Source organism: Apus apus, chromosome 5 (genome assembly GCF_020740795.1).
Source record: "Apus apus isolate bApuApu2 chromosome 5, bApuApu2.pri.cur, whole genome shotgun sequence".
NCBI lineage: Eukaryota > Metazoa > Chordata > Aves > Apodiformes > Apodidae > Apus > Apus apus.
The window spans coordinates 29,545,231-29,567,207 of record NC_067286.1 but is presented as its reverse complement, the minus strand read 5'-3'; the positions used below and the strand labels follow the sequence as shown (position 1 = coordinate 29,567,207).

The 21,977-nt window shown below is 38.1% G+C and overlaps 1 protein-coding gene across 2 annotated transcripts in view; it reads right to left on the bottom strand.

Annotated features, from left to right (window-relative positions):
* MAP3K9 (mitogen-activated protein kinase kinase kinase 9) overlaps positions 1–21,977 on the bottom strand; it is a 63,288-nt gene that overhangs the window by 31,512 nt on the left and 9,799 nt on the right. For both annotated transcript variants that reach the window (XR_007889685.1, XM_051621292.1), the window contains exon 3: positions 2,886–3,066. Coding sequence is in view for 1 of the 2 variants with exons in the window: in XM_051621292.1 (XP_051477252.1) it covers positions 2,886–3,066 (181 nt within the window). In the remaining variant the exon portion in view is untranslated. The remainder of the gene's footprint in view (positions 1–2,885; positions 3,067–21,977) is intronic.

Sequence of the window (21,977 nt, the reverse complement as noted above, 5' to 3'; positions counted from 1 at the left end):
ATACATCTTAAAAGCATCTAAATTAAGTAGCACAAGGAACTCAGATGAAGGCTATATGGTGGCTTTATCCTCCACATACCAATTATATTGACAACACAATTGTATTTTAAGCAGTACAAATCACAAATGAAGTGTACAGCAACCAAGAAATACATTTAAGGAATTAAAATTACAGGGAAATTTAAATTATATGCTTACTAAAATCAGTTTGCTGTACAGTACTGGATAAGCACTATGCTTCAATTTCACCCTTGTAAATTCAAAGTAAATATCTACCTCTCCTCTCAAAAAAAACAGATTTACAGGACTTGACATATTTAAACAAAACTGTAGCTTTTTTGCCCTTTGTTCAATTTAAGTACAAGCTTTCTCCTGTATATTTAAAATTTGTGGGTGAAGCACAGCAAAATTCATAGCACTAAGTTTTCACTAGCAAGAATGTACTAAGCACTGTTATTATCAGCAAGCTTTACAGTCACCCAGACCCTGGTGATAGACACCAGTGTGTGGGAGCATTCCTCAGCCTAAGTTCTTTGTCAACCCTCCTTCAGAGTGGGACAAAAACCAAAACAAACAAAAAAAACCAAACAAGCAAAAAAAACCCCAAAACCAAACAAAAGTGAAGCAATCACATGAAGTAGTTATTTATTATGAGATTAAGACTGATTCAGGAAATTTCAGTTCTGGCAAACATCATCTTCATCTGTATGTGCAGTTAGGATACAAGCAAAACAATATTCTTGTTAAAGGGTTGGGCAACAATTCAGCTAGAAGTATTATTTTAATAAGCTTTACAGAAAAAGGTGTTTAAATAAAAGATTTGTGAGTGTTAGGGACAAAGACAGCCAATTTTGCCAATGCTGCACAGAATAACTAGAAGGTTATCAGGCAAAATACCCCCTCAACTCCATTAATTAACCAACAGGCTGAAGAGGGCAAGAGGAGGGGCAAGTCTAAAAAGGTCATCCTGTCAGGAATTTCATGTTGCATCCTTGGGTGGGGACAGGTTTTATCACACATGTCCATGACTGCTTTTGTAAAATCCAGTGCTTACAATCATTGACACACTAGTAGTGATCACACTGGCAAGTCTTTGTCCTCTGTACACATGCCTCAAACACCATATTCTTTTCAGCTTATATAACTATGACTGCAGGTTCTGGTCACCAGAGACAGAAGGCTTATTCAGAGATAATCTAACAGCTCTCTTAGTCATGGCGATCCTGTTTCAGGAAGAGCACTGAGAGGAACTCAACTTGTTTTCAAGGAAAAACTGGTCACTATAAAAAGAAAGTCATAAAGAAACCTTAAAAAAATAGAAATACAGTACTCTGAAACACTGACAAATAATTTAACTGATTTCCAATCCTCAAGTCCTGAAGTGATTTCTAGTCCTCAAGCCAATGACCAAATTGATTTTTGCACAGGTATAGAGGCACCTGAGCTACCTTCATGAAAATCAACAAATGACCTATATTAACTGTTACCTTTTTAATTTTTTTTTTTTAATTAGGTCACACTGGTACAGAACATCAACTAATTTGTTCTCAGCATGCCTAGATTAGTCAAGTTCCAATCACAGGGAAATTGTTTCCCCTCTTTATTTCTCCCTCTTCCCCAGGTTATCCTTAAAGGCCATTCCTGGCACCGCTTCAGAGAACAGCAAATTGAGATTTGAGCTTAACAAGCTGTATACAAATGGGTACTGTCAACACGTGAACAGAAAAGGTACACAGCCTTGAGGTTTTCATTTCTGCCAGACTTCACTCAGAATAAAAGGCTGGTTCTTGCTCACTTCATCTCAGATTAAATACAAAGGCAACTACATTCAATTACAGAGTCAGAATTTTATCCTCACCATTAGTGTGCAAAATACAAGTTCACGGACTTACCACACAGCAATACATTATATATTCAGTAAAACTGGTTTAGGAAAATTTAAAATCCCACATCAAGTCTCTGCCATAACAGCCAGACAATTCTGCCAGCTGGGATACTTCTTTATCCTGACATTTCAATAACTCTTTCTGCACAGGAAAAACAAAATTCCTGCTATGTCATCTGTTTCAGATGTTTAGTACTGATTCTATGTCACATAATGTCGAGAAAAGTCACTGTCCTAGAGCTATTTACTGAATTCTGGATTTACCAAGTCACTTAATGATCATGCTTAAAATCAATTTCTGGAAGTCCATGAGCCAATCCTTACACTTTCCCCATCAAAGTAGCTCTCATTCTCACAAAAACCCACTGCATGAATGGAAAAGACAACAAACACATGCAAATCACTACTTCTGTATTACATACTCGGACCTAGAGAAGGGATTATTTTATATGAAAGACTTGTGGGGTGGAAATAATTCGTAAGATTATTATGAAAGTGAAAAACATTCAGGCTGAAACTGCAGGGGGAATTAGATTAGATACAGTGTGTTTGTGTACATATACATCACTGAAAAATAACTACCAAAACATGATATTATCTTACAGTTGGCAAAACAATAAAAAAGTAGTAATTTTAAGTACTTCACAGTTTTATGTTTTATGGCCTTTGATTATGTCAGCCAATAGCCAAATAAGCAAAAGTTTTAGATAATGCTGAGGGAACTGGGATTATGAATCCTAGGATAATCTGAACGTAAATTTATAGAACAAAAATTCAGAGCATGCAGGAGATAGTCCACTGCTTTCTACAGTAAAAAAAAAGTTTACAATTAATAGAAAGTAATCTGAGAGTCTGATAGATGTAAAGCTGATGGATAAAGTTTTCTTAAGACCTGAATTTTAATATTTGGCTCACCATTACTCATTCTTAAACATAAAAGCGTTTTCCTGGCAGGTCTAGTTACTCTTTAGTATCCAATCACTTAATGCCAAATCAATACCTCCACACATCGCTGCCTTTGGAGAACATGGAGGAGCGGATGACCTCAGGAGCCATCCAGGCATATGTCCCAGCTGCGCTCATTTTGGTAGTTTTATGCCATTCCCTGGCCAAGCCGAAATCCGTGATCTTCAATATCTTGTTGCTTAGATCTCCATTTTCCACCTTTTCGAGTATCAGTACTGGAGAAAAGGGAGAGGGGGGGAAATAAAAGGTATGCAGAGTAAAGCTAGTATTTATACAAAAAAGATCCTCCTGGAGATCTCCCAAATTTCACATCTCTCCATCTCTCCCTGATTTTTAATCATTCAAACATACCATCTCTATTACAATTTATTTCAAGCTGATCCCTTCACCTGACAAGTGAACAGCTGTTCAGCAAATAGCTTCAAATTTAACCAAGACACCAAGCCCCAGAGAACAAATAGATAATAACACAATTATTTAATATAGCACCTAATGTTATTTTATATTATAATTCTCTGCTAAGAGGAAGTGAACCACTGTAACTTCTAGAAATCCAGATAAGGGAAGACATTTCCTAATTAATCCTCTCTCAGCAAGCCAGTAACAGCATCTTCTTCTTGAACTGCTTAGAGGGTTTTATTTATTTTTTTAAATCCAGATAAACACAGAGGCGACAAATATCCTTCATGTAAACATGTCAGGAGTGGAAGCTCTGTGTACACAGGTTTTTAAGAAGGCACAATTAAAAAGATTGTTTATTAGTGGTAACATGCTCAAGTCAAGACTTCATATATACCATGTTACAGATTCCCTCACCCATCATTTTGAAACTACTTTTTAGCTGAGCTGCCAAAGTTTCTACCACGTTTATACTCGAAAAAAAAAACAACCCACCCTGAGGCAGAACTCAAGAGTGCTTTGGTGTAAGGCACATACTCTTCTTTACACAGAAAGCTGTACTGTCACACCAGCGTGAGATAAGTGTACACCAGAGGCCAAAAGTATCCACTCTGCTTCAGCAGCACCTCATTATCCTCTTTATCTTAATGTAAAGTGACCACACAAGTTGCACCAGCAATCTAACATCAAGCAACAGAATAGGCCGTTAAACTTCCATAAACTAATGCAGTCATAAGCCTGAGAAATTATTTTCAGCCACTTTGTAAAGGGCTGCAAAGAAAAAAGATTTGTATTATCATTAGTCCAACGACTTCCCAGCAAAAGGCACTGAGCTACTAATACATCATCACTATGAAGCTACTTTGTTTTTAATGTCATTACAGACACAGGTTCTTAGAAAACAAGAGGGTTTTTTTCCCTTTTCTGTGTAGGTGTGTGTGAATTGCAGTCATTCAGGGTGTGAAATACCAGTCTCAAGCTAACACAGCCTTTTTTTGGGGAAAAAAGTATCTTATATTAATTCTCCTACTCCCTTCCAATAATCAAAACTATATTTCCTGTTAAATAAAAGCCAAAAGTGTTATTTGAACCCTTCTGCATAGTAAGTAATACACATCTACATGTTAAAATATTACATTGCTTTTAATAAAAGTCTGTTCTCTGCATATCTTTTAAAAATCAGCCACCCTTTCTACAAGGCTTCATAATTAGCAAAATATTACTTCATTAAGTATTTTTGTGGGTGAACTAAAGCTGTGAATTAACTACTTGCCTCTTTCACAAAACTACTTTTTAACATTACTGAACATGCTGATTTCCTAATCATAGAGGAAGGAGTTTGAGGCCTAGAATTATTATTCTCTTATTTGGGCAAAAGTGTATGTAGAGCCACACTTTGGTGTGGAACAGAACCACCACAAAAAAGGAAGGTACAGAAGAAAGCTTCCTTTGTGCTTCCTCTTCTAGCACGCTTTTTTCCTTCTTTCTAGCAGCTGAAGAATTGCTTAGAGAAATGGCTAACAAGCTGCTCATTGATTGCAAGAGAAACTTTCTAGAATTGACATTCTACGTTTATTCTTCTAGCACGTGCCTACTCTGCCTAAAGAGCTGGCAGACTAATATAAACTAATTTTAAATTCAAATGTTGCAATATAGAGACATACAGTAAAGTTGTAAAGGTAAAGGAAAACTTTGAAACAAAAAAGAACATATTTGGGGTTGTTTTTTTTAGCTTTCCTCCACAAGCACAAGAAGCAACAAGCAAGTTTGTTGTTCACAAGGTAAACCAGATTCTGCCTGAATGAGCTCAACAGCAGGGCGGAGAGCCAGATATCACAGTTAAGTTGCACATATCTTCCTGGCAAAAGGTTATTTAAATCTAATTACCCTGGTTTGTATTAAGTTCTAACAAAATAATCAGTACTTACACAGATCTTTTGTATCCGAGAACTTGTTCTTTTGTCAGCTGTAGGCTAAGTGAGATGAATTACCATGACAAAAAGACCACAGAGAAGGACAATGAAAAAGCCGAATTTACTGCAAGTCCTTGATTCCTTAGTTACATCCTTGTTTCCCCTTCTATTTCCTTATAATAACTGCTTGGGATAACAATCCTGCAACTCAAAATTATAAAAATTAATTTTAAGAATCATGTCCCTAGAGCTTCCGTTTCAGTTCTCCTCATCTTGGTCAGTATCAACAAGCTCACTTGTAACAGGGAGGAGCCTGGTTAGCCCATCTGTCAGATTTTCAAGCTGAAAACGTTGAGTGCTCCTCTTGCTTTTTCTCGGATTTCAATGAAGAATTTTGTAAAGAGATGAAATATTAATTCCTTTCAATTTCCTCCTGAAAAATCTAATTTATTGAGAACACAAGCCAGGTTGCTAGGACACTGCAAATGCATTTTTCTCATGCTAATCAACACAGTCTCATTTGATTGTGAGCTTTATCTACAACCAGTTATTGCCTCCTGTTTAATACTTTGAGTTCCAGCTCTCTTCTGGAAGTGCTACTTCTTCGGCAATTGCATTAGCCTATCACAACACAAAGCACAAATAAGCAACATACTTCCTACACCTACTGAGTTAACATACCACTCTATTTTTTAATAGATCTGTAGAGCTAGTAAGTGGCCAGATGATAAACAGTTGCTTCTAATAAATGAGCCTAACAAAAAAATTCAGACACAAATATAGAGCTGCCACAGCAAAAATGCAACTAGTCTACCAAGGTAAATCTCATTCTGGTCTGTTGACTTAAAAGACCTGCATGACATTAAAAGGCTTAAAAAAGTGTGGAAAATTGAATTTAGAATCTTCCACATTCCCAGCCTTAAAAAGATAAATTGTTTGGCAGCCAGGATACTGGACCCAGTATTCAGACAACTGGTGAAGAGCAAGAGCAGAATCAGCAGGGAAGTGCAGAATGCGCATTGGCTTTTTCATGGTGGATCACCGTTTCCCTATTCCAGTAGTGCTCATGGAAGAAAATTCTTCCTGTGTGCAAAGAGCCAGCCAAGATGTAGATGAATATATGCTATGTACTGCTGGTCCTAACAACTCAAAACCACCTTCTTCCTCTGTAGCACAGGCTAAAAGCTGATCTTAAGTATCACAGGTAGGAGGCAACTGGAAGTTTGCAAAAGGAACAGGAGAAGCAAATTGGGTTTTACAAGCCCTTTCAGACAGCTTTGAGTATCCAAGTGGTACAGCAAAATAACTTCATAGAGAAAATCACCAATACCATCTTTTCATATTGCAAGTGTGAAGCAGAGCATGGTGGCTTAAACTAGCATTAAAAATTCTTAGCCACATTAGGTGAAGGGAATGATATACGTGTGTGCTTACAGGAGTAGTAATCCAGAAGCGTTCGCGTATATTTTCATATATTCCTGAAAGACCTGAAACTTGTCCTCCAGAAAATAAGCATTTGACAATTAAAAATTAATTACACCTAAGAGTAATTCTGTCCAGCAAAGCAGCTCGTCCATATCTCAAGATGACCCAGCTGAGGCAACATGAAAGGAATATTATCTAAATAGGCCTTAGTATCTTCTAGCAAGACCTTCTCTCGATCAGGCAGTCATTCAGATACAGGTACGTATGATTTGGATGTGTGATTTCAACTACTAGGAATTTATGAAGAACATTATTACCACAGGGACTCTCAAGAATCATTACTGGTAATGATTCAGAGCCACTGTTTAATTTCTTAAGAGCCAGGCAGATTGCAAGTGCTGAAAGAAAACAGTCAACTGAGACACATTAGGTTTGAGCTTAGATAAAAAGGCAGAAATTAGCGCTGGGCCTCCTCTTACGTAGGTTATGATGAAGAGCAATGTATTTTATTTGAAATTAAAATGTGTATTAAGGTTCCTCCACAATCTTTGAGAATGCTTTTGGTGCTGTGCAAGAAGCATCAAGGAGATGTTCATATTAGAGTCTTGTGAGAAAGTTTCCGTAAGTACAGAGAAAGAAGTAGGCACCACATAAACAAAGGAGTGGGTTAGGTAATCAAAGGCAATAAGACAACACTTAATGGATTGATGAGAAAGACTAACTAGTAGAATAGTGTAAGACAGAATTCAAATACCACTTTACAAGCCTTGGTGTGGTGCAGTCCTTACGTACACTGTCTGACATTACTGCAAGTAAAAGAATAACTGTGTATTGCCAAAGATGAGAAAACCTGTCATCATTATATTTTCAGCACTTTTGAACACTGGATTCCATCTATGTGATGCTTTGGCTTCTGCTCAGGACAAAACAAGCTGCAGTAACAAAAAAGAAATGCAGCGCTGCATGGCTTGCCTTCATCACCAACATAACATTTTCAGTCTTACTAGCAGTTCAGAGCTAAATGTGGCAGCTGAAAACCTACCTTCTGAAGACTAAAGATACGCTATGCTATGCTGGGGACTTGGATACTTCATGGATGAATAACCATCATGTTCACAGTACTAACTGCAGCACCCCAGCCTATAAGGCCATTGCTGATACCAGACAGCCTTTCTTAATTGTGTCCTTTATTTTAACTTTGTTGCTATGAGTGAACTCGCAATCAAGATGTGCATTATCAGAGATTTAACCTTAGTCAAGAAGTCCCGGCATTTACCCCTTCAAAATCACAGTAATGTAGAAAAGTATCATTTCCACAGGTACAAGCCCAGTTGCTTAAGATACAGGTTGATTTAGTTGTTTTGACAATTGAAGTAGTAGTTAATAGCTGAAGCAGACTGATAAAGTTTACAAAGAGTATCTTCAGTATATTCTGCAGATCCCTGAATGCTGGCCATTAACCACACCACAGACCAGGTTTAATATTCTTCAACTAGTAGGCAACACCAGATGTCAAAACAGAAGTGTCACTTCCTGATACAACTGAAAGGTTCTCATTCCAGCCCCAAGTTGCACAAAGTGTGATGGGAAATGAACTCTGCCAATGCTGGTATAATTTAGAGATGGTTTCTTAGTAAGGGGGAGAAAAGAACTGATGATGTATACAAGATCCTCTTATCCTTGTTTTAGAAAATCTAGCAGCTTTTCTAGGAGTGCTAGAAGTGGTGGAAATCAACCTCCTGAGGTCAGGTGAAGCCAGTTTACCTTCTGAAAATTAAGTATCATCCTGTATGTGTATTAATAGCTAGCTGGGTTTTGACAGAATCCAATGTCAATCTTATTGAAAGTAAGCACGTCTTTAGAAGTACACAGATCTCAGTGATAAGAGATCCCAAAGCAGATAATTCTCAGTTTCATGAGTCACCGCAATGTACCAGTGACACCAGGAAGAATGAGGGCTTTTTTTTCCAGAGCCAGGGCAACTCACACTTTTGCTGTTTAAACAGAGATATGTACTGAAAATAGACTTCACAGAAACAGACCAACTGAGGTATGACTGACACAATGGTATCTGACACTGAGTCAGCTCTTCCTCCCACTCCACCACATTCCACGTTATTATGCTTTACCAGAAAGACAAAAGCATCTGCTTTAGTATTCAAAGCAATACAAAAAGCAACTTAAGATTTCTAAAATGCCATTATATCCTTCAGCCTTCATGTAGCTGCTACTAACTGGGTCTTCAGTTCTGTCTTGTCATCACAAGTCATTAGGGAGATGCCTGCTGTGTGGGGCACTAGACAGTGCAGGATTATTTAACAGGACAAAGTTAAGGCTGATGTTGCTCTAATGGAACTGTCCTTAAAGGTCTCAAAGGTGGAGCTTTGTGTTACAACACTAGACTTTCATTAGCAACTCATTAATTTTCACTAGCATGTTTAGGATAGGGGCTCATATGTTTAGAATAGGTACTAGTATGTACCTAGAACTATTCTATGTCCTTTCAGAAGGAGAAATCAAGGCGGTGAAAAAACACTGAAACCTGCAGCTTTAAAATTTCGTTACTGTGGACACCCTGCACTAGCACCCAAAACAACCACTGATTAGTTTTAAGTAGGCAAAACAGAGGATCAAATTAATTCTGAAGGAATAAAGACTGGAGTTTAAAAAATTAACAGATTAAATGCTGGTCAAGTTTCAACTCTGCCATTAACTATAAAACAGGACTACAGAAGGGATTCCTAGGAGGCAGGTGATAAATACTTCTATTCAGATGAAATTCTGTCTTTTATGCATGAAACAGACACACACTTACCACAGTCTCCCATGTTCAAAAGGCGAATTTCTTCCTCTTGCTTCCCTCCACCCTCATGGATCATTATAGTGAAAGCTGATTTGGATGAAAAACCACTTACAGCATCTCAGAAGGCAGGCTTCCCAGGCTCCCACCACAGTCAGAGAAGCCAAAGCCTCTCTAGAAGAAGTTTCCAAGCCAAGCGTAATACACATGCTCTGAATTACTCTCTACAGGAGTGTCTCTTGACTAGAGGCACACCTGTGCTAAGTGTCCAAACTTAAACCACATGAGTCTTTGTGGTCTGGTATAAGAAAGCAATTTCAGCTAGCAAAATTCCCTAACATACCAAATGTTAGAGAGCCACCTGGTGAAAACCAATTTACTCATAGTTGCAAGACTGCCTCCAAGCTCTGAATTTTTTGTTTAATTAAGTTTTCAGAAACATACTGTTCTATTAGTAGGACAGCTAATCTAAGTCAACCTGGTTTTACTGTTAAATTAGTCTTAAATAAAACCGCCCCTTGGCCCATAAAGGCAGCTGAAGGTCATAATTTCATTGCATCTTGCACCACTCACTTCAATGGTCACTGAATCAATTGAAAAGTCAATGGTCAGTACCTTTTGGAACACAGAAAGGCTTACTGCAAGGAGGACCTTGTTTTCAGATATCAAATGGCTGTATTTTCATTACTCACACATCTACCAGAAAGACATGAGATCAGCTACACAAATATATTATGACAAGGTAAAGACAGAAGTAGAAAGCTGTATATCCTTTGATCCACTTGTACCTACAGTTTAAGAAAACCCTAAGAGTGCTGGATAAACTACATCTAATATGCCAGTGTAACTCCTGCTTCTTAGACTTTGAAGTGAGAAGTTTAAAACTGCTGAGCAAGCTTTGCTTTGGGAATATTCTCAACTTTATTATAGCATTCCAAAGCAAACAGTGGCATTGTTGATCTATTTTCAGTCTGCTTAACCCAACTTATTTCTTATCACAACATGTTTTTTTCCTCTTTCCAATCATGCTAGAAGCACTGATTTGTCTGGATCTCATTTCTTCTGCCAGAATAAACTCATTTCTATCCCTTTCCTTTAATTTTCTTCTTCTCAAACCCATCTACTGTTCTTCCAAATACACTCCTCTACCCTACATAAACAGATAAACCACCTGCACTCTTCCAATCCAATCACTAAAACAAACATGATAAAGCTTTACTCAGGTTCTAAATTGGTCACTTTATAATATCTCAGTAATAAAACTCTTTTTCATTCAGCACCCTGCCACCTGCAGTACAGGTGAAGAGGTAGTTTAAAGCAAGGTCATGGAACAGATCCTCCTTGAAAGTCTGCTAAGGCACATGGAAATAAAGAGGTGATTTGGTCATGAAGATGATGATCAAAGGCCTGGAGCACCTCTGCTATGAAGACAGGCTGAGAGAGTTGGGGCTGTTCAGCCTAGAGAAGAGAAAGCTCATGGGAGACCTTATAGCAGCCTTCCAGTACTTGAAAGGGGCTACAGGAAAGCTGGGAAGGGCCTTTCATCAGAGAAGATAGTGATAGGACAAGGGGTAATGGTTTTAAACTGAGAAAGTGGAGATTTAAGTTAGATATTGGGAAGAAGTTCTTCACTAGAAGGGTGGTGAGGAACTGAAATGGGTTGCCCAGGGAGGTTGCTGATGCCCCATCCCTGGAGGTTTTTAAGGCCAGGTTGGATGAGGTTTTGTGCAACCTGGTCTAGTGCTAGGGTTCCCTGCTCATGGCAGGCGGGTTGGAACTTGATGTTCTTTGAGGTCCCTTCCAACCTTAACGATTCTGTAAGGAGGTAGATTACTTTCACAGGAGGAAAACTTCTGCAAGGGAAATCAGGAAAACTTTTTTTGGCAACAAAATTAACAGCTGCTGTTTTAATCCTCTGTTCTGCTCATATTATACTAGCAGAGCCAGCAGGCAAGTTATAACCTCCTCTCACAAAGACACACTTCCCCTGAAAGGCAATAACACAGATTTTTTTCTCATTTGGGAGGGTTATTTTCATTTTCAGCTACACTTTTGGACAGTTAGGACAGCATTTTTAGTCTCCAGTGGGCCAAAACAATAGGGGAGAGCAAGTAGGGACAAATAAACACTCTAACCAACACAGATTCATTTGCTAGTAACATCAAATAATTGGTAGGGGGTGCCTCCTCATTTCATCTCACTGTCAAAATGAAGTGACAAGGCAGCAAAATATGGTCATATACTTGCCTTTTTCTGGTTTCTCAGTTTAGATAAAGGATTAACTTTATCTGCATAGGGTAGTGTTGAACAGAATATTCCTTTGCTTTGCTTGCGCTAAAAGCTGACTCATTACTTCAGAAGCAGAAAAAAATTCAGGGAGGAAATACTACAGTGTGACCACCCACAGCAAAATTAGCTCTTGTTTTTTATACGAAGGTACAGGAAAGCGGCTGTTGTCTACCAGGCAAAATAGTATAAACAGCCAAGCATATAAAAATTTTCTGGCAATACTGGCTTCAGCTTCTTCAACTGCTCTTACTCTGCTGTTGTACGCCCAGTTTATTTAGCATCCAGCACACCAAGAAAATCAAGAACTTCCTTACTTAAGAGGCAAAAATTGGTAACAACAGAATACCAAAGAAAGCAAGATTACCCTGCAATATCACCACCAAAGTTATCCGTATTTCATGACAACAGCTGTCTTTTTTTCCAAGAGAGTATGTGAGAACACATATTAAGAAACAGGGAAAAATAACAGCAAAAAAAATCCAAGACAGTCTCTTATATGGTCCAGACACAGCTCACGCCAGGTCATTTACACGAGTATGATGCTACTCAGTAAATCTGGCACCCACAAACAGAAATCTATTAGCTAATGAACATGAGGCCTAATGGAAATGGTTACAACCATTAAGTGAAGGGAGAAATATAAAAAGAGAGACTGAGTGCAATGAGAACTGAAAGCATACCGGAAGAAATATGAAATGGAGAAGGCTAGAAGACAAGGAATCCTACTGTAGTGGAAAAAAGCTGTATTTGTTGTCTGTGGTACACTTGTATATGTAACCCTGACTTGATGGATGATTGATGGCTTCACATTTAACTTCCATACAACTTTTCCTCCAACTAAGACAAAAGCATCAGCATTTTAGTGACAGAATACCCACCATTCTTTCATTTCAATACTATAGTTCTAGGCAGGTAACAAAACAGGGCTACTACCTAGTGATAAAGCAACATTAATTTATTTGTTCTATTTTTATATTTTGAGGCTTTATCAATTCTTCATGGAGATGCTTACCATTAACAGTGTTTCTAGTGTGATTGGACAGACAGTGGTGCATTGAAACTGATTAGGAAAACTATTTGAAGCAAGCATCAGAAGCTTGTTTGTTGAAAATGTAAGAAAACCTGATTATGAAGGCATTTCAAGTTAGCCTGAGCTTAAAGGGAGATCCTGGACCTAGAAACAAAAAAGGAGTGATGTAAGTCCCAGGTGAGGTCATGACTGCAAACTACCAGACAGAGCAACTTAATAATGTAGTGTTGAGAAGGCCTGAAAAACCCAAAGGTGGTGGAAATGTACAAACACCTGTAAATGTCAGTGAACTTCAGTAGTTTTGTTTCAGTTTTCACCAAGGTCAGCACTGCTGTGGGTTGAATGCTTTGCCATCCAAGATTCCAGGAATGAGGAAAGCAGTCATATCAAGAAATGAGGAAAAACTCCAGCAAAAGGATTTAGCCTGCAAGCACAACCCACTCACTCCCATTCCCAAGAGCCCCTACACATTTTGTGGTGTATTATGTCTCCCTTGGAGTTGTATCAGCTGGTTACACAGTTCGAGCTACAAAGCAGCATAAGTGATTGGTGGGTGAGAAAAACAAGAGGAACAACTATAAATGGGATAAATATGTAATCTTTGATATTTTGCTCGGTGTAGAAACATTTAATTCTACTATTTAATTCCTTAAGTAGCCATCCCTGGAAGTATTTAGGAGTCCTATAGACATAGTACTGTATTAGGTTAACAGCTGGACTAGATGATCTTGAAGGTCTTTTCCAACAAAGGTAGATCTTTGATTCTGTGATCCAACTACCTAAACAGACTTAGTGAAGTTTCTTCCCTAGTGTCCCATATTCTTATCTGGACTCTCAAGTAGATTCCTCCTTTAGTCCCAGTGCTTCACCAGATCTATTCCCATTTTGTTAGAGCGAGGAGAAGTGAAAAGACCACTACTTAAGACCTCAAAGGATGAAAAATGGCAAAGGAACTCAAACTCACACAGAATGACACAACTCTACACAGCTTATCTTTTCTTTCCCAGAATATGTCATTCATTTTTGCTGCAGTTAGGTGTTTTTACAAATCGCACCAAAGCAACTGAAAAACACCCATGGACATAACAGACTAGAACCAGATTTGTTTTCTCACAGGCCTTTGCTCCTCTGTTACTGTGCAATCAATCACTCTTTCCAACAGCAGTAAGGTCGACAAGCAGCTTTGAAGAGGGAAACACCAATGCTCACCCGGTCATAGCCAGAGTGTAAAAGACCATTGCTGCAGTTGAGTACTCACTGGGTGGGGGCAGGGAACTGGACACATTTTGCTTCTTCCATCCTGCAAACAGAACAGCTTACTGTGTCTTCATTTACCAAAACGCAAAATGGCAAAAGTTTTGTCAGATAGTGGCTATGCATCAGCCCATCCAATTCCTCCATTTAGGTAATTCAAGTACTGTAAGGAGATCTGTCAGATACTGAGTCTGTCAAATCACATGTATAAGAGCTTTACAGAAAGACAAAAACAGTAAAGTGGAAACCAATGTTTTTTACTCAGAGATTTCAAAACGCAAATCATAAGCAGGGTTTCAGTTCTAAAAGCTGCAAGCCTTTCCATGGTAGAACTTAAGATCAATCTGGACTTGTACAAGGAGACAGTACCATTAAACTCCTCCTTGACAGCAATACAGCAGAAGTCTCAAGCACAAGAATTGAAGGAAACAGAATATTTCCATTTCCAAGTTTACTGAAAAATTGCTTTACACAAGTTTCAAAAGTCAGATAAAGACTTCCTGAGGTGCACCAGAGAAGAAAAAGTCTAATTAATATCACAGGATCCAGATTCTCCCACCCACTCACAGCAGAACATGTCCAAAATCAAGCCAATCTGTTACAGGAAGCCACATCTTGAACAAAGAATCTCCTCACTCAACCTTGTATGTTTTCTAAGGGTTGTTTTTCAGACACAGTATAGACCTATTTGAGCTACAATACCTATGAAAGCACTTTCTAAGAAGCCAGAGGGTCCATGAACACTAAAATATTAATACTACATTGAAATGTGAATTTCTTCCCTGACACACACCCCGGAATTTCACAACTGGAACAGCCAATTTCAGTTAACAGTATTTTTTGTACTCAACTCCCCACAATCTAGGTATAGACTTTGTTTAGTCCAAATCCCTTTGACTGCCTTATGCTTCTATTTCTAGCCCAAACACTTTCAGCTACTGGAAAGCTGTTAGATTTACACAAATGTGGGTTTATTTTTTTAATGGAGACTAATTCCGAAAAATGAGATAAGAAACTTTTGCCTCTAGCATGAGCAAATTATTACTTTTTATATTGGCTTTTAACTGAAAAGTGAATAAAAACTTACATTGTACTCTCAGGAAACACAACGCATTCTGAAATCTTCAGTCTTTTTACTTAGGAGGTATGATAGTAATAGCAAATATTAATCACAGTCCTATAGTTTAATTAACAGTCCTTATATGACGGAGGAATGTATTCATAGATCAAACAAAAATGCTTTTGCATAGAAGACGATGGATCTACTGAACTTCCTATGATTGTTCCAATCCTGTTTTCCCCTCCCACAAATAAGCAAAGCTTCCCAAGATACATTTCAGCTCAGACAATGATGGTAGGAAATACTGAATGTAAGATAACAAAATAGCCTTAATATATTGCTTCATGCCACTGCACTGAGAGTCCTGGTCTCAGAGAGCCAGAATCTAGCTACTAAGTCTGCCCTTTACCTAACAAGTCAAAAAAAGCAGCGTTATTGCAAAGGGGACAAGGGACTGAGCTTGCCAGGTTGTCCTTTTCTTTAACTAAGTCTTATTGGCAGTACACGGGCATACTGCCTTAAGGACAGAACTAAGATTTTGGGAAAGGATTTAAAAAACTCACTCCAAAATGAGACCTCATATTGTAGTGGTTTGCCAAAATCTAATTTGCAATTTTAGCTCTATCTTCCGTAGTCAGCCTGCACAGCTTTGCTTCACAAGTATCCAGATAATGAGCAATCTGCTCTTGATCCTGCATTCAAAGTACTTTGAGTGATTAGCAGCTCTGTACATGGACCGAGTCTGGGCTTTCTGCATGCAGCCTTTACCTACCTTGTGTTGGGTACTGTGCCGTTCATTTCAGTAGGACTGCAGCCTGCATCTTTACTCTAGTGTTTGTTTGTGGTGCAGAAGGCTAAATGTTGCATAAGATCCTGTAGAGCACAGAATTTAAAGACTCACTCAAAATTTAACATCTTAAAAGGAAAACAAAGAATACAAATACTGTCTCTAGTAACAAGCAAATATTTTCTCTTTTATTACTAACTATCCAGCAACAACACATTTAAATACATATATACACCTGGTGGTAAAACCTTTTCATTACTGGGTATGCGTGAGAGTTCAGCAAATCCATAAAGCTGGCCAACTGTCCTCTTCTATCAACCTAGAGGAGGTGATGGATGTGACAGCACAGCAGTCCTTGGATTTTAAGCCGTGCAGCACACTAGCTCTAAAGAGCTAATGTATAATGGGGGAGGGCATAGGAAAGGTCTCCAGAGCCACGATATATTTAGAATCGATCCTTTCACCCAGCCAAGCTGAAAAAAAGTCTTACCACATTAGTGATCTGGTACAGAACACTTTGAATGCTTCTGGAGAACACTTCGTGAGTTTCCTAGAAAAATGGAGCTGTTCAGCTCTAGTTTTGCATTAAATCCTGCCATGCTGCTTACATTGGAACAACCTTGTATCTCAGGCATGGATTATCTTACTCTTCATAATCTGTTAAATGCTTCAAGGAAAAAATATAATTTTATCTGTAACCCACACAGTGCTTTACCAAACCATCTCAGTTTGAAAGCTTGCAACAAACCAAGAACAGTATTGGGCAACAACAAAAAAGGAAAGGGAAAAATAGAATGACATGAATGACATTCATTAAGTGTCACTTAAGAGACTATCTGAAAAGAGATTTAATAATAATACTGGTTCAGTGGGAACCATTTCCAGGCAAACAAACATTAAATTCATTATGAAAGAAGTAGTGCAGAATTGTTTTGCACTGGCAGTCTGCTATGAGACAGTCAATAATACCAAACATCATTCATTCCTGAAGTAGGCTGGTACTCCACAATCTAGAAAGTAAGAAAGACATAAAAGCTTCACAGGCAGCAGCACAAACCACACCAGAAGCTGTTTTTTCCTTTTTTCCTTTTATGGTTTGTGGTGCATTTTTTAAAATCATATACTTAAATAAATCTTAGGAAAAGGAAGAGAGATGTATTTCCATTCATCAGAACAAATGTTTAAAGGCTCCGAGATGTACAATTAACACCAAGCTACAGCTGACAACAGTGAAATTCAGACTTTCTTGAATACTGCATTTTTACCTCAAGCTGAGCAGAACAAGCTGCCAGCTGCTGAGAAAGAGGCTAGGCCTTGCACTGTTGCACATGAAAGTCCATGGAAGATAATAGGTCATGCAGCAAAGCTAACAGAAAGCTGTTCACTTTTTGATGTGTTAGATTTCTGTTAGTCTTCTGACCCAGCTCACTCCGTGATTCAAGAGCTTAAGTGACTACACAGTGCCCTGATGTAGCATCAGGGATATTACCCAGTTACCAGATGACCATAAACATCAAAGCCATATACTATGCAACTACCTGGTAACATCAAACAAGAAAAAGCAAATTGAGAAATCCAAGGGCAAGACTGATAACACTTCAAGCAGAGTTAGGCATATTTAGTTCTATTAACTGAAGTGACAAGACCTTTCTTATTTTCAGGATCCTTGAAGAATAAAAGTCAAAAGTAATAAAAAACTATTCTAACATCTTTCCTAAGAGGAGAAAGAATAGTAAATACTGTAATACTTTTGTGGGAAGTGGACCACATGACCTAGTTCACATACATCCCACTGCCCTTACACATACCAGCTTTGCAGCAATTATCCATAATAGCACTTCTTTACCTCAAGAACCCCCTAGGAATCCCCAGCTTAAGGACAGCAGTAATTGCAATATGCAAAGTCTTAGTGGCAGAATGGCACACTATCATGTGTCACATATCTGAACAGTAAATTTATAGAGCAACAAGGTTGAAGCTATGCTCACATTTTAAATGAAGGTTTCCAATTGTAACATAAACAGCAAACCTTAACATTTCTCAACAGCCAAAGAAAATTCCAGAAGCCTGTTTGATGAAGCATTGGAGGGAGATGTTGTACAGCACTAGGAGCTTGGCCTGTAGCTCTAAAAATCGTCTAGGATTTAAGTAGTTCAGCACATAAAGCTCAAAGAATTTCAGAGATAATATAGAATCTGTATGTGCACTACATAAAGTTTGGCATTTTTGGGAGGGTATTTTTTATTTTAATAAAAAATGGTGTTTTAAATGCTTGAGTAATATAATAAAGCTTTTAGAAGGTTGAGTAGAAGGGCTGTGAGCAACAGTAACACAAGCAGCTCATAGGAGGGCTGTCTATCCTCTGGCTGCTTCATTCTGAAGAGAGCTCTGAACAATGCTGCACAATCCTGCCTGTCATAAAGACTCTTCTACAGGCTGGGACCCAAAAATTTACTCTATGTGAGCAAATCCTCTTCTGCCTGATCCTACAATCACTGATGAAATCAAATCAAACAACATAACTATAAATCCTAATATGTTGCGAGAAGTTTCTCTTCTTAGGGCATGCAGTTCTGTTTCTAATTCTTTTTCATATCTGGAAAAAGGAAAAGGTCTGAGGAAGGCTGGATTTACCTTTCCACTAGCAGGCGGACAATTAAGAAGCAATTATCAGATATGTCACTCCACTTTGGCAACCTTTTGGAAATCAAAGTCACACCAACGCTAACTGAAAGTATCCTAGAATCAGAAAATAAACGTGTACCAAAAAGCAGTTCTTAAAATCACGTGCAAATGCTGTGTTCTTTCCAACAGCTTATGCCTTTCCTTGTCTTGTCATCAGGGAATATGTGCCATCTTCAAAATGAGATATTACTTACATTAAAAAAATCATCTTGGGTGATGAGTTACCACTTCAAAGCACAAGACTACGCATGACTTCTGATGCCTTAAGAGTGAATTAGGTTTTTTTGGGTACTTTAAAATTCTGAAAGGAATTGCTTGATGAGAAAAGCAAAAGTGAAGCTGCTGACAAAAATCTCAAAATTCTAATTAAGTTTATTAACATGGGAGCAACACGCATACAAGAAGCGGACCTGAACAAAATTTGTTCTAGCTTCCCGGAAATCCCACAACAAGGCTGTTCTCACTCTTAACTCAAAACTTAAAAAGTTCAGAGAAACACATTTATCCCAGCTCTGTCACAAATGGTCAGACAGTGAATTCATGGGAGTGGCACAGAGATGCCTAGGTACACCTCCTGCATGATGGTGCTTGGTTCTGCTCATATCTGTTCTATGGTTCCATATGCACAATTTGGCGAAAGTGTTCAGTGTCATTGTTCTTGCTTATTTTTTTCTTAGAAGCAGAAAAAACCCTGCAAAATCACATATGGAGTAGCCCAAAAACACTAAAAGTATATTGGCTAGGTTTTTAAAAGTCTAGATGCAATTCCACTTCTTAAAAATCAGAGGAACTCTTTCCATCCTTGTCTAGAAATATAGGGATTTCCATTTGTGAAGCTGGATTTTTGCTAGTTGGTGTAGACAGGAGAATATCAAAGTGCTCTTATGGACATAAAACTTTATGGAATAAGTCTTTCTATTTTTGACTTGCAATTAACAGCGAAGACATCAATTCATACTCAACTACAATAAACCATTTACAGGAGTTGTATTTTTGTTTTGGAACTCTCAGAAATCTACTAAAACACACTGAAAATAAGACTGCATCATGAAAGCATCTGTCAAACCTCTCAGAGAGAAAAGCAGCTGTCCTAATTTAAACATGGTGAACAAAAAAAACCCCAAAGTAAACTACCACCCTAGTTTTGTGAATTAATGATGTCTTAGCTTAAAAGTTAGCATCACCTGCAGGCATAATTTACATCTTCTGAACTAATAACACATGAGATAAAAATATTTTTTAATTCTGTTCAACAAAAAGCTGTAGTACTGCTGGCATGAATTTGATCATTGTATTATTAAATGCAAAAAAATTAGTTACTAGGACTTTTTTTTTATCTGCAAGTCACCAAGATACCAGCACAAAAGCTAATACCCTGGGGAGACAGAGAAATAAGTAACCAGGAGTTATGCACTATTAGCAATATCATATAGCATGTCTATAGAATCAGGTAACTGCTTAAGGGCAGAACCTGAAAAGTCCTCTTTAAACTTAGACATATTCAGGCTCTTTGAAAGCCTCAATTTCTACTGTACAGACTTTTGTTTAGATTCAAAAAGAGGTATACTGATTTTATGCTCCCTGGAAAACATCTGCATAAAATTAATCTCACAGTTGTTATCCCCAAAAAAACCCCATGATCTCACATATTTATCACCTTCCTCTGACAGGACAAGGGACCACTCAACTAAGTCCAGGTCCATTATGAACTGAGTGTGAAGCATTCAGATGCCACTGAAATAGTTCAACTATACTTTTTAAATGAAGCGTTACCCACACTCATTTAACTGCACTGACAAAATAAAGACGTTCTGATAGAAGGTACAACATTGGAGAGGTAGTCAGCAAGTTACAGTGAAGTACCAGAAGCAGCAATAATAGTGCAGACTTCCAAGCAGCTCTGCCAACATGCTTTAAGAGGACCCTGGAAGAGCTCTCTACTACAACACTGCAAGACAGAGGTAGAGGTTTACATTAAGTACTTCTCCTTCTCTGAAAACACCAACAGAAGAGTGTCAATTATTAATGGATTGAGATGTAAACACTGCAACAAGGAATGAGGTAACTAATCACATGTTATCAAGACTGATATGTAACAGTCAAGTCCTGCTGTCCTTGGGTTGGATTTGAACTAGTTGCAGTTAATCCGTGCTTCTAAATTCTGCCCCTACTTTAAAAAAAAACACACACCATAAAGAACCAATAATATTAGGAATAGCTGTCCAGAGATCATGTGAAACTCAGCTCTATTAGCATTTTTATTAATAGAAAAAGGCTTAACAATTACATGTAAAAAATAAACAACGCTAGAGCAGAGTTTGGAGTTCTTTAGAAAGCTAGAGCTTTGAATCACATGATACCACAAGCTTACCTTGGTGGTTGGTCCACAAAGTAGGAGAGGTGAACACCTTCAAAGAACTAGAAAGGAAGAACTACTGACTTGACTTAATTAGAATTGTTTAGGTTTATTTTGAGCTCTGTCTTTACTTCTTTCTTTGACCTTGGCCATGTCACTTTACTGCTAAACTACCATGCCATTTTGCAGAACACAAACATGGTGACTCCTACAAAAGCACTTTGCTAACTGGCACAAACACCCTCAGCAAAATCTTTCAACGTATCACAAATAACAAGTGCATTTTGCTGAGCCAGTCAAAAAAAAAAAAAAAAAAAAAAGAGCAAATATGCTTTTGCTAGTTGCCTGCAGCATTAGTTAACTGGCATTCTTCCTTTATTCCTACAGCAATTCTGGCATATCTAACATTGGCAGATAAATAGAAACAAACAGCTTCATTCTTTACAATACTTCACTAAAACGAACAGGACTGCTCTTTTTGATCTTAGGCATTATAAAGCACCTTCCTCTGGCCCTAAATGAGACTCAAATCACAAACAAGTGACAAGAGAAAGGAAACTCTTAAAGAGCTCAGCTAAACCCAGTGATGGTGACTTCAATGGAAATTCCTAGTGGCTTTTTTTTCTTTAGCTCAGCATTTAGATTATTTAGGAGCCTTCACATTGGAAAAGGCCTGCTACCAGTTCTGTAACACACTGTCAGTGGAGGACCAAGATGCAGCTGAAGAGGAAAAGCCTAGCAGTATCACCAGATGAAGAGAAGATGCCAGAGAGGATTCTGTCAGAGCAGTAAGATTAATTTTCATATGGAATAAATTTAAACTCTTGAATCAAATGCAGAAGAGATAAATACCTCTCTCCTCAGACAGCAGGAAAAAATGGTTTTCCTGGGTTATATCCTCTCTTGTGTAGTTATGTACCAACACACAAGTTGGTAATGCCACCAGAATGCCTGCCTACCAGGTTTACTGCCAATTGAACTGGCACTCAGCAAAATAAGGATTTCAGGGTTTCTAAAAATAATAAATAAATAAATAAATAAGAACCTTGGGTATGTGATTTGTTCTGCAAAGATCTTAATATAAAGAGCTCTACTTCCAGATAGTATTCCAAAGTAATGAAAGAAGCT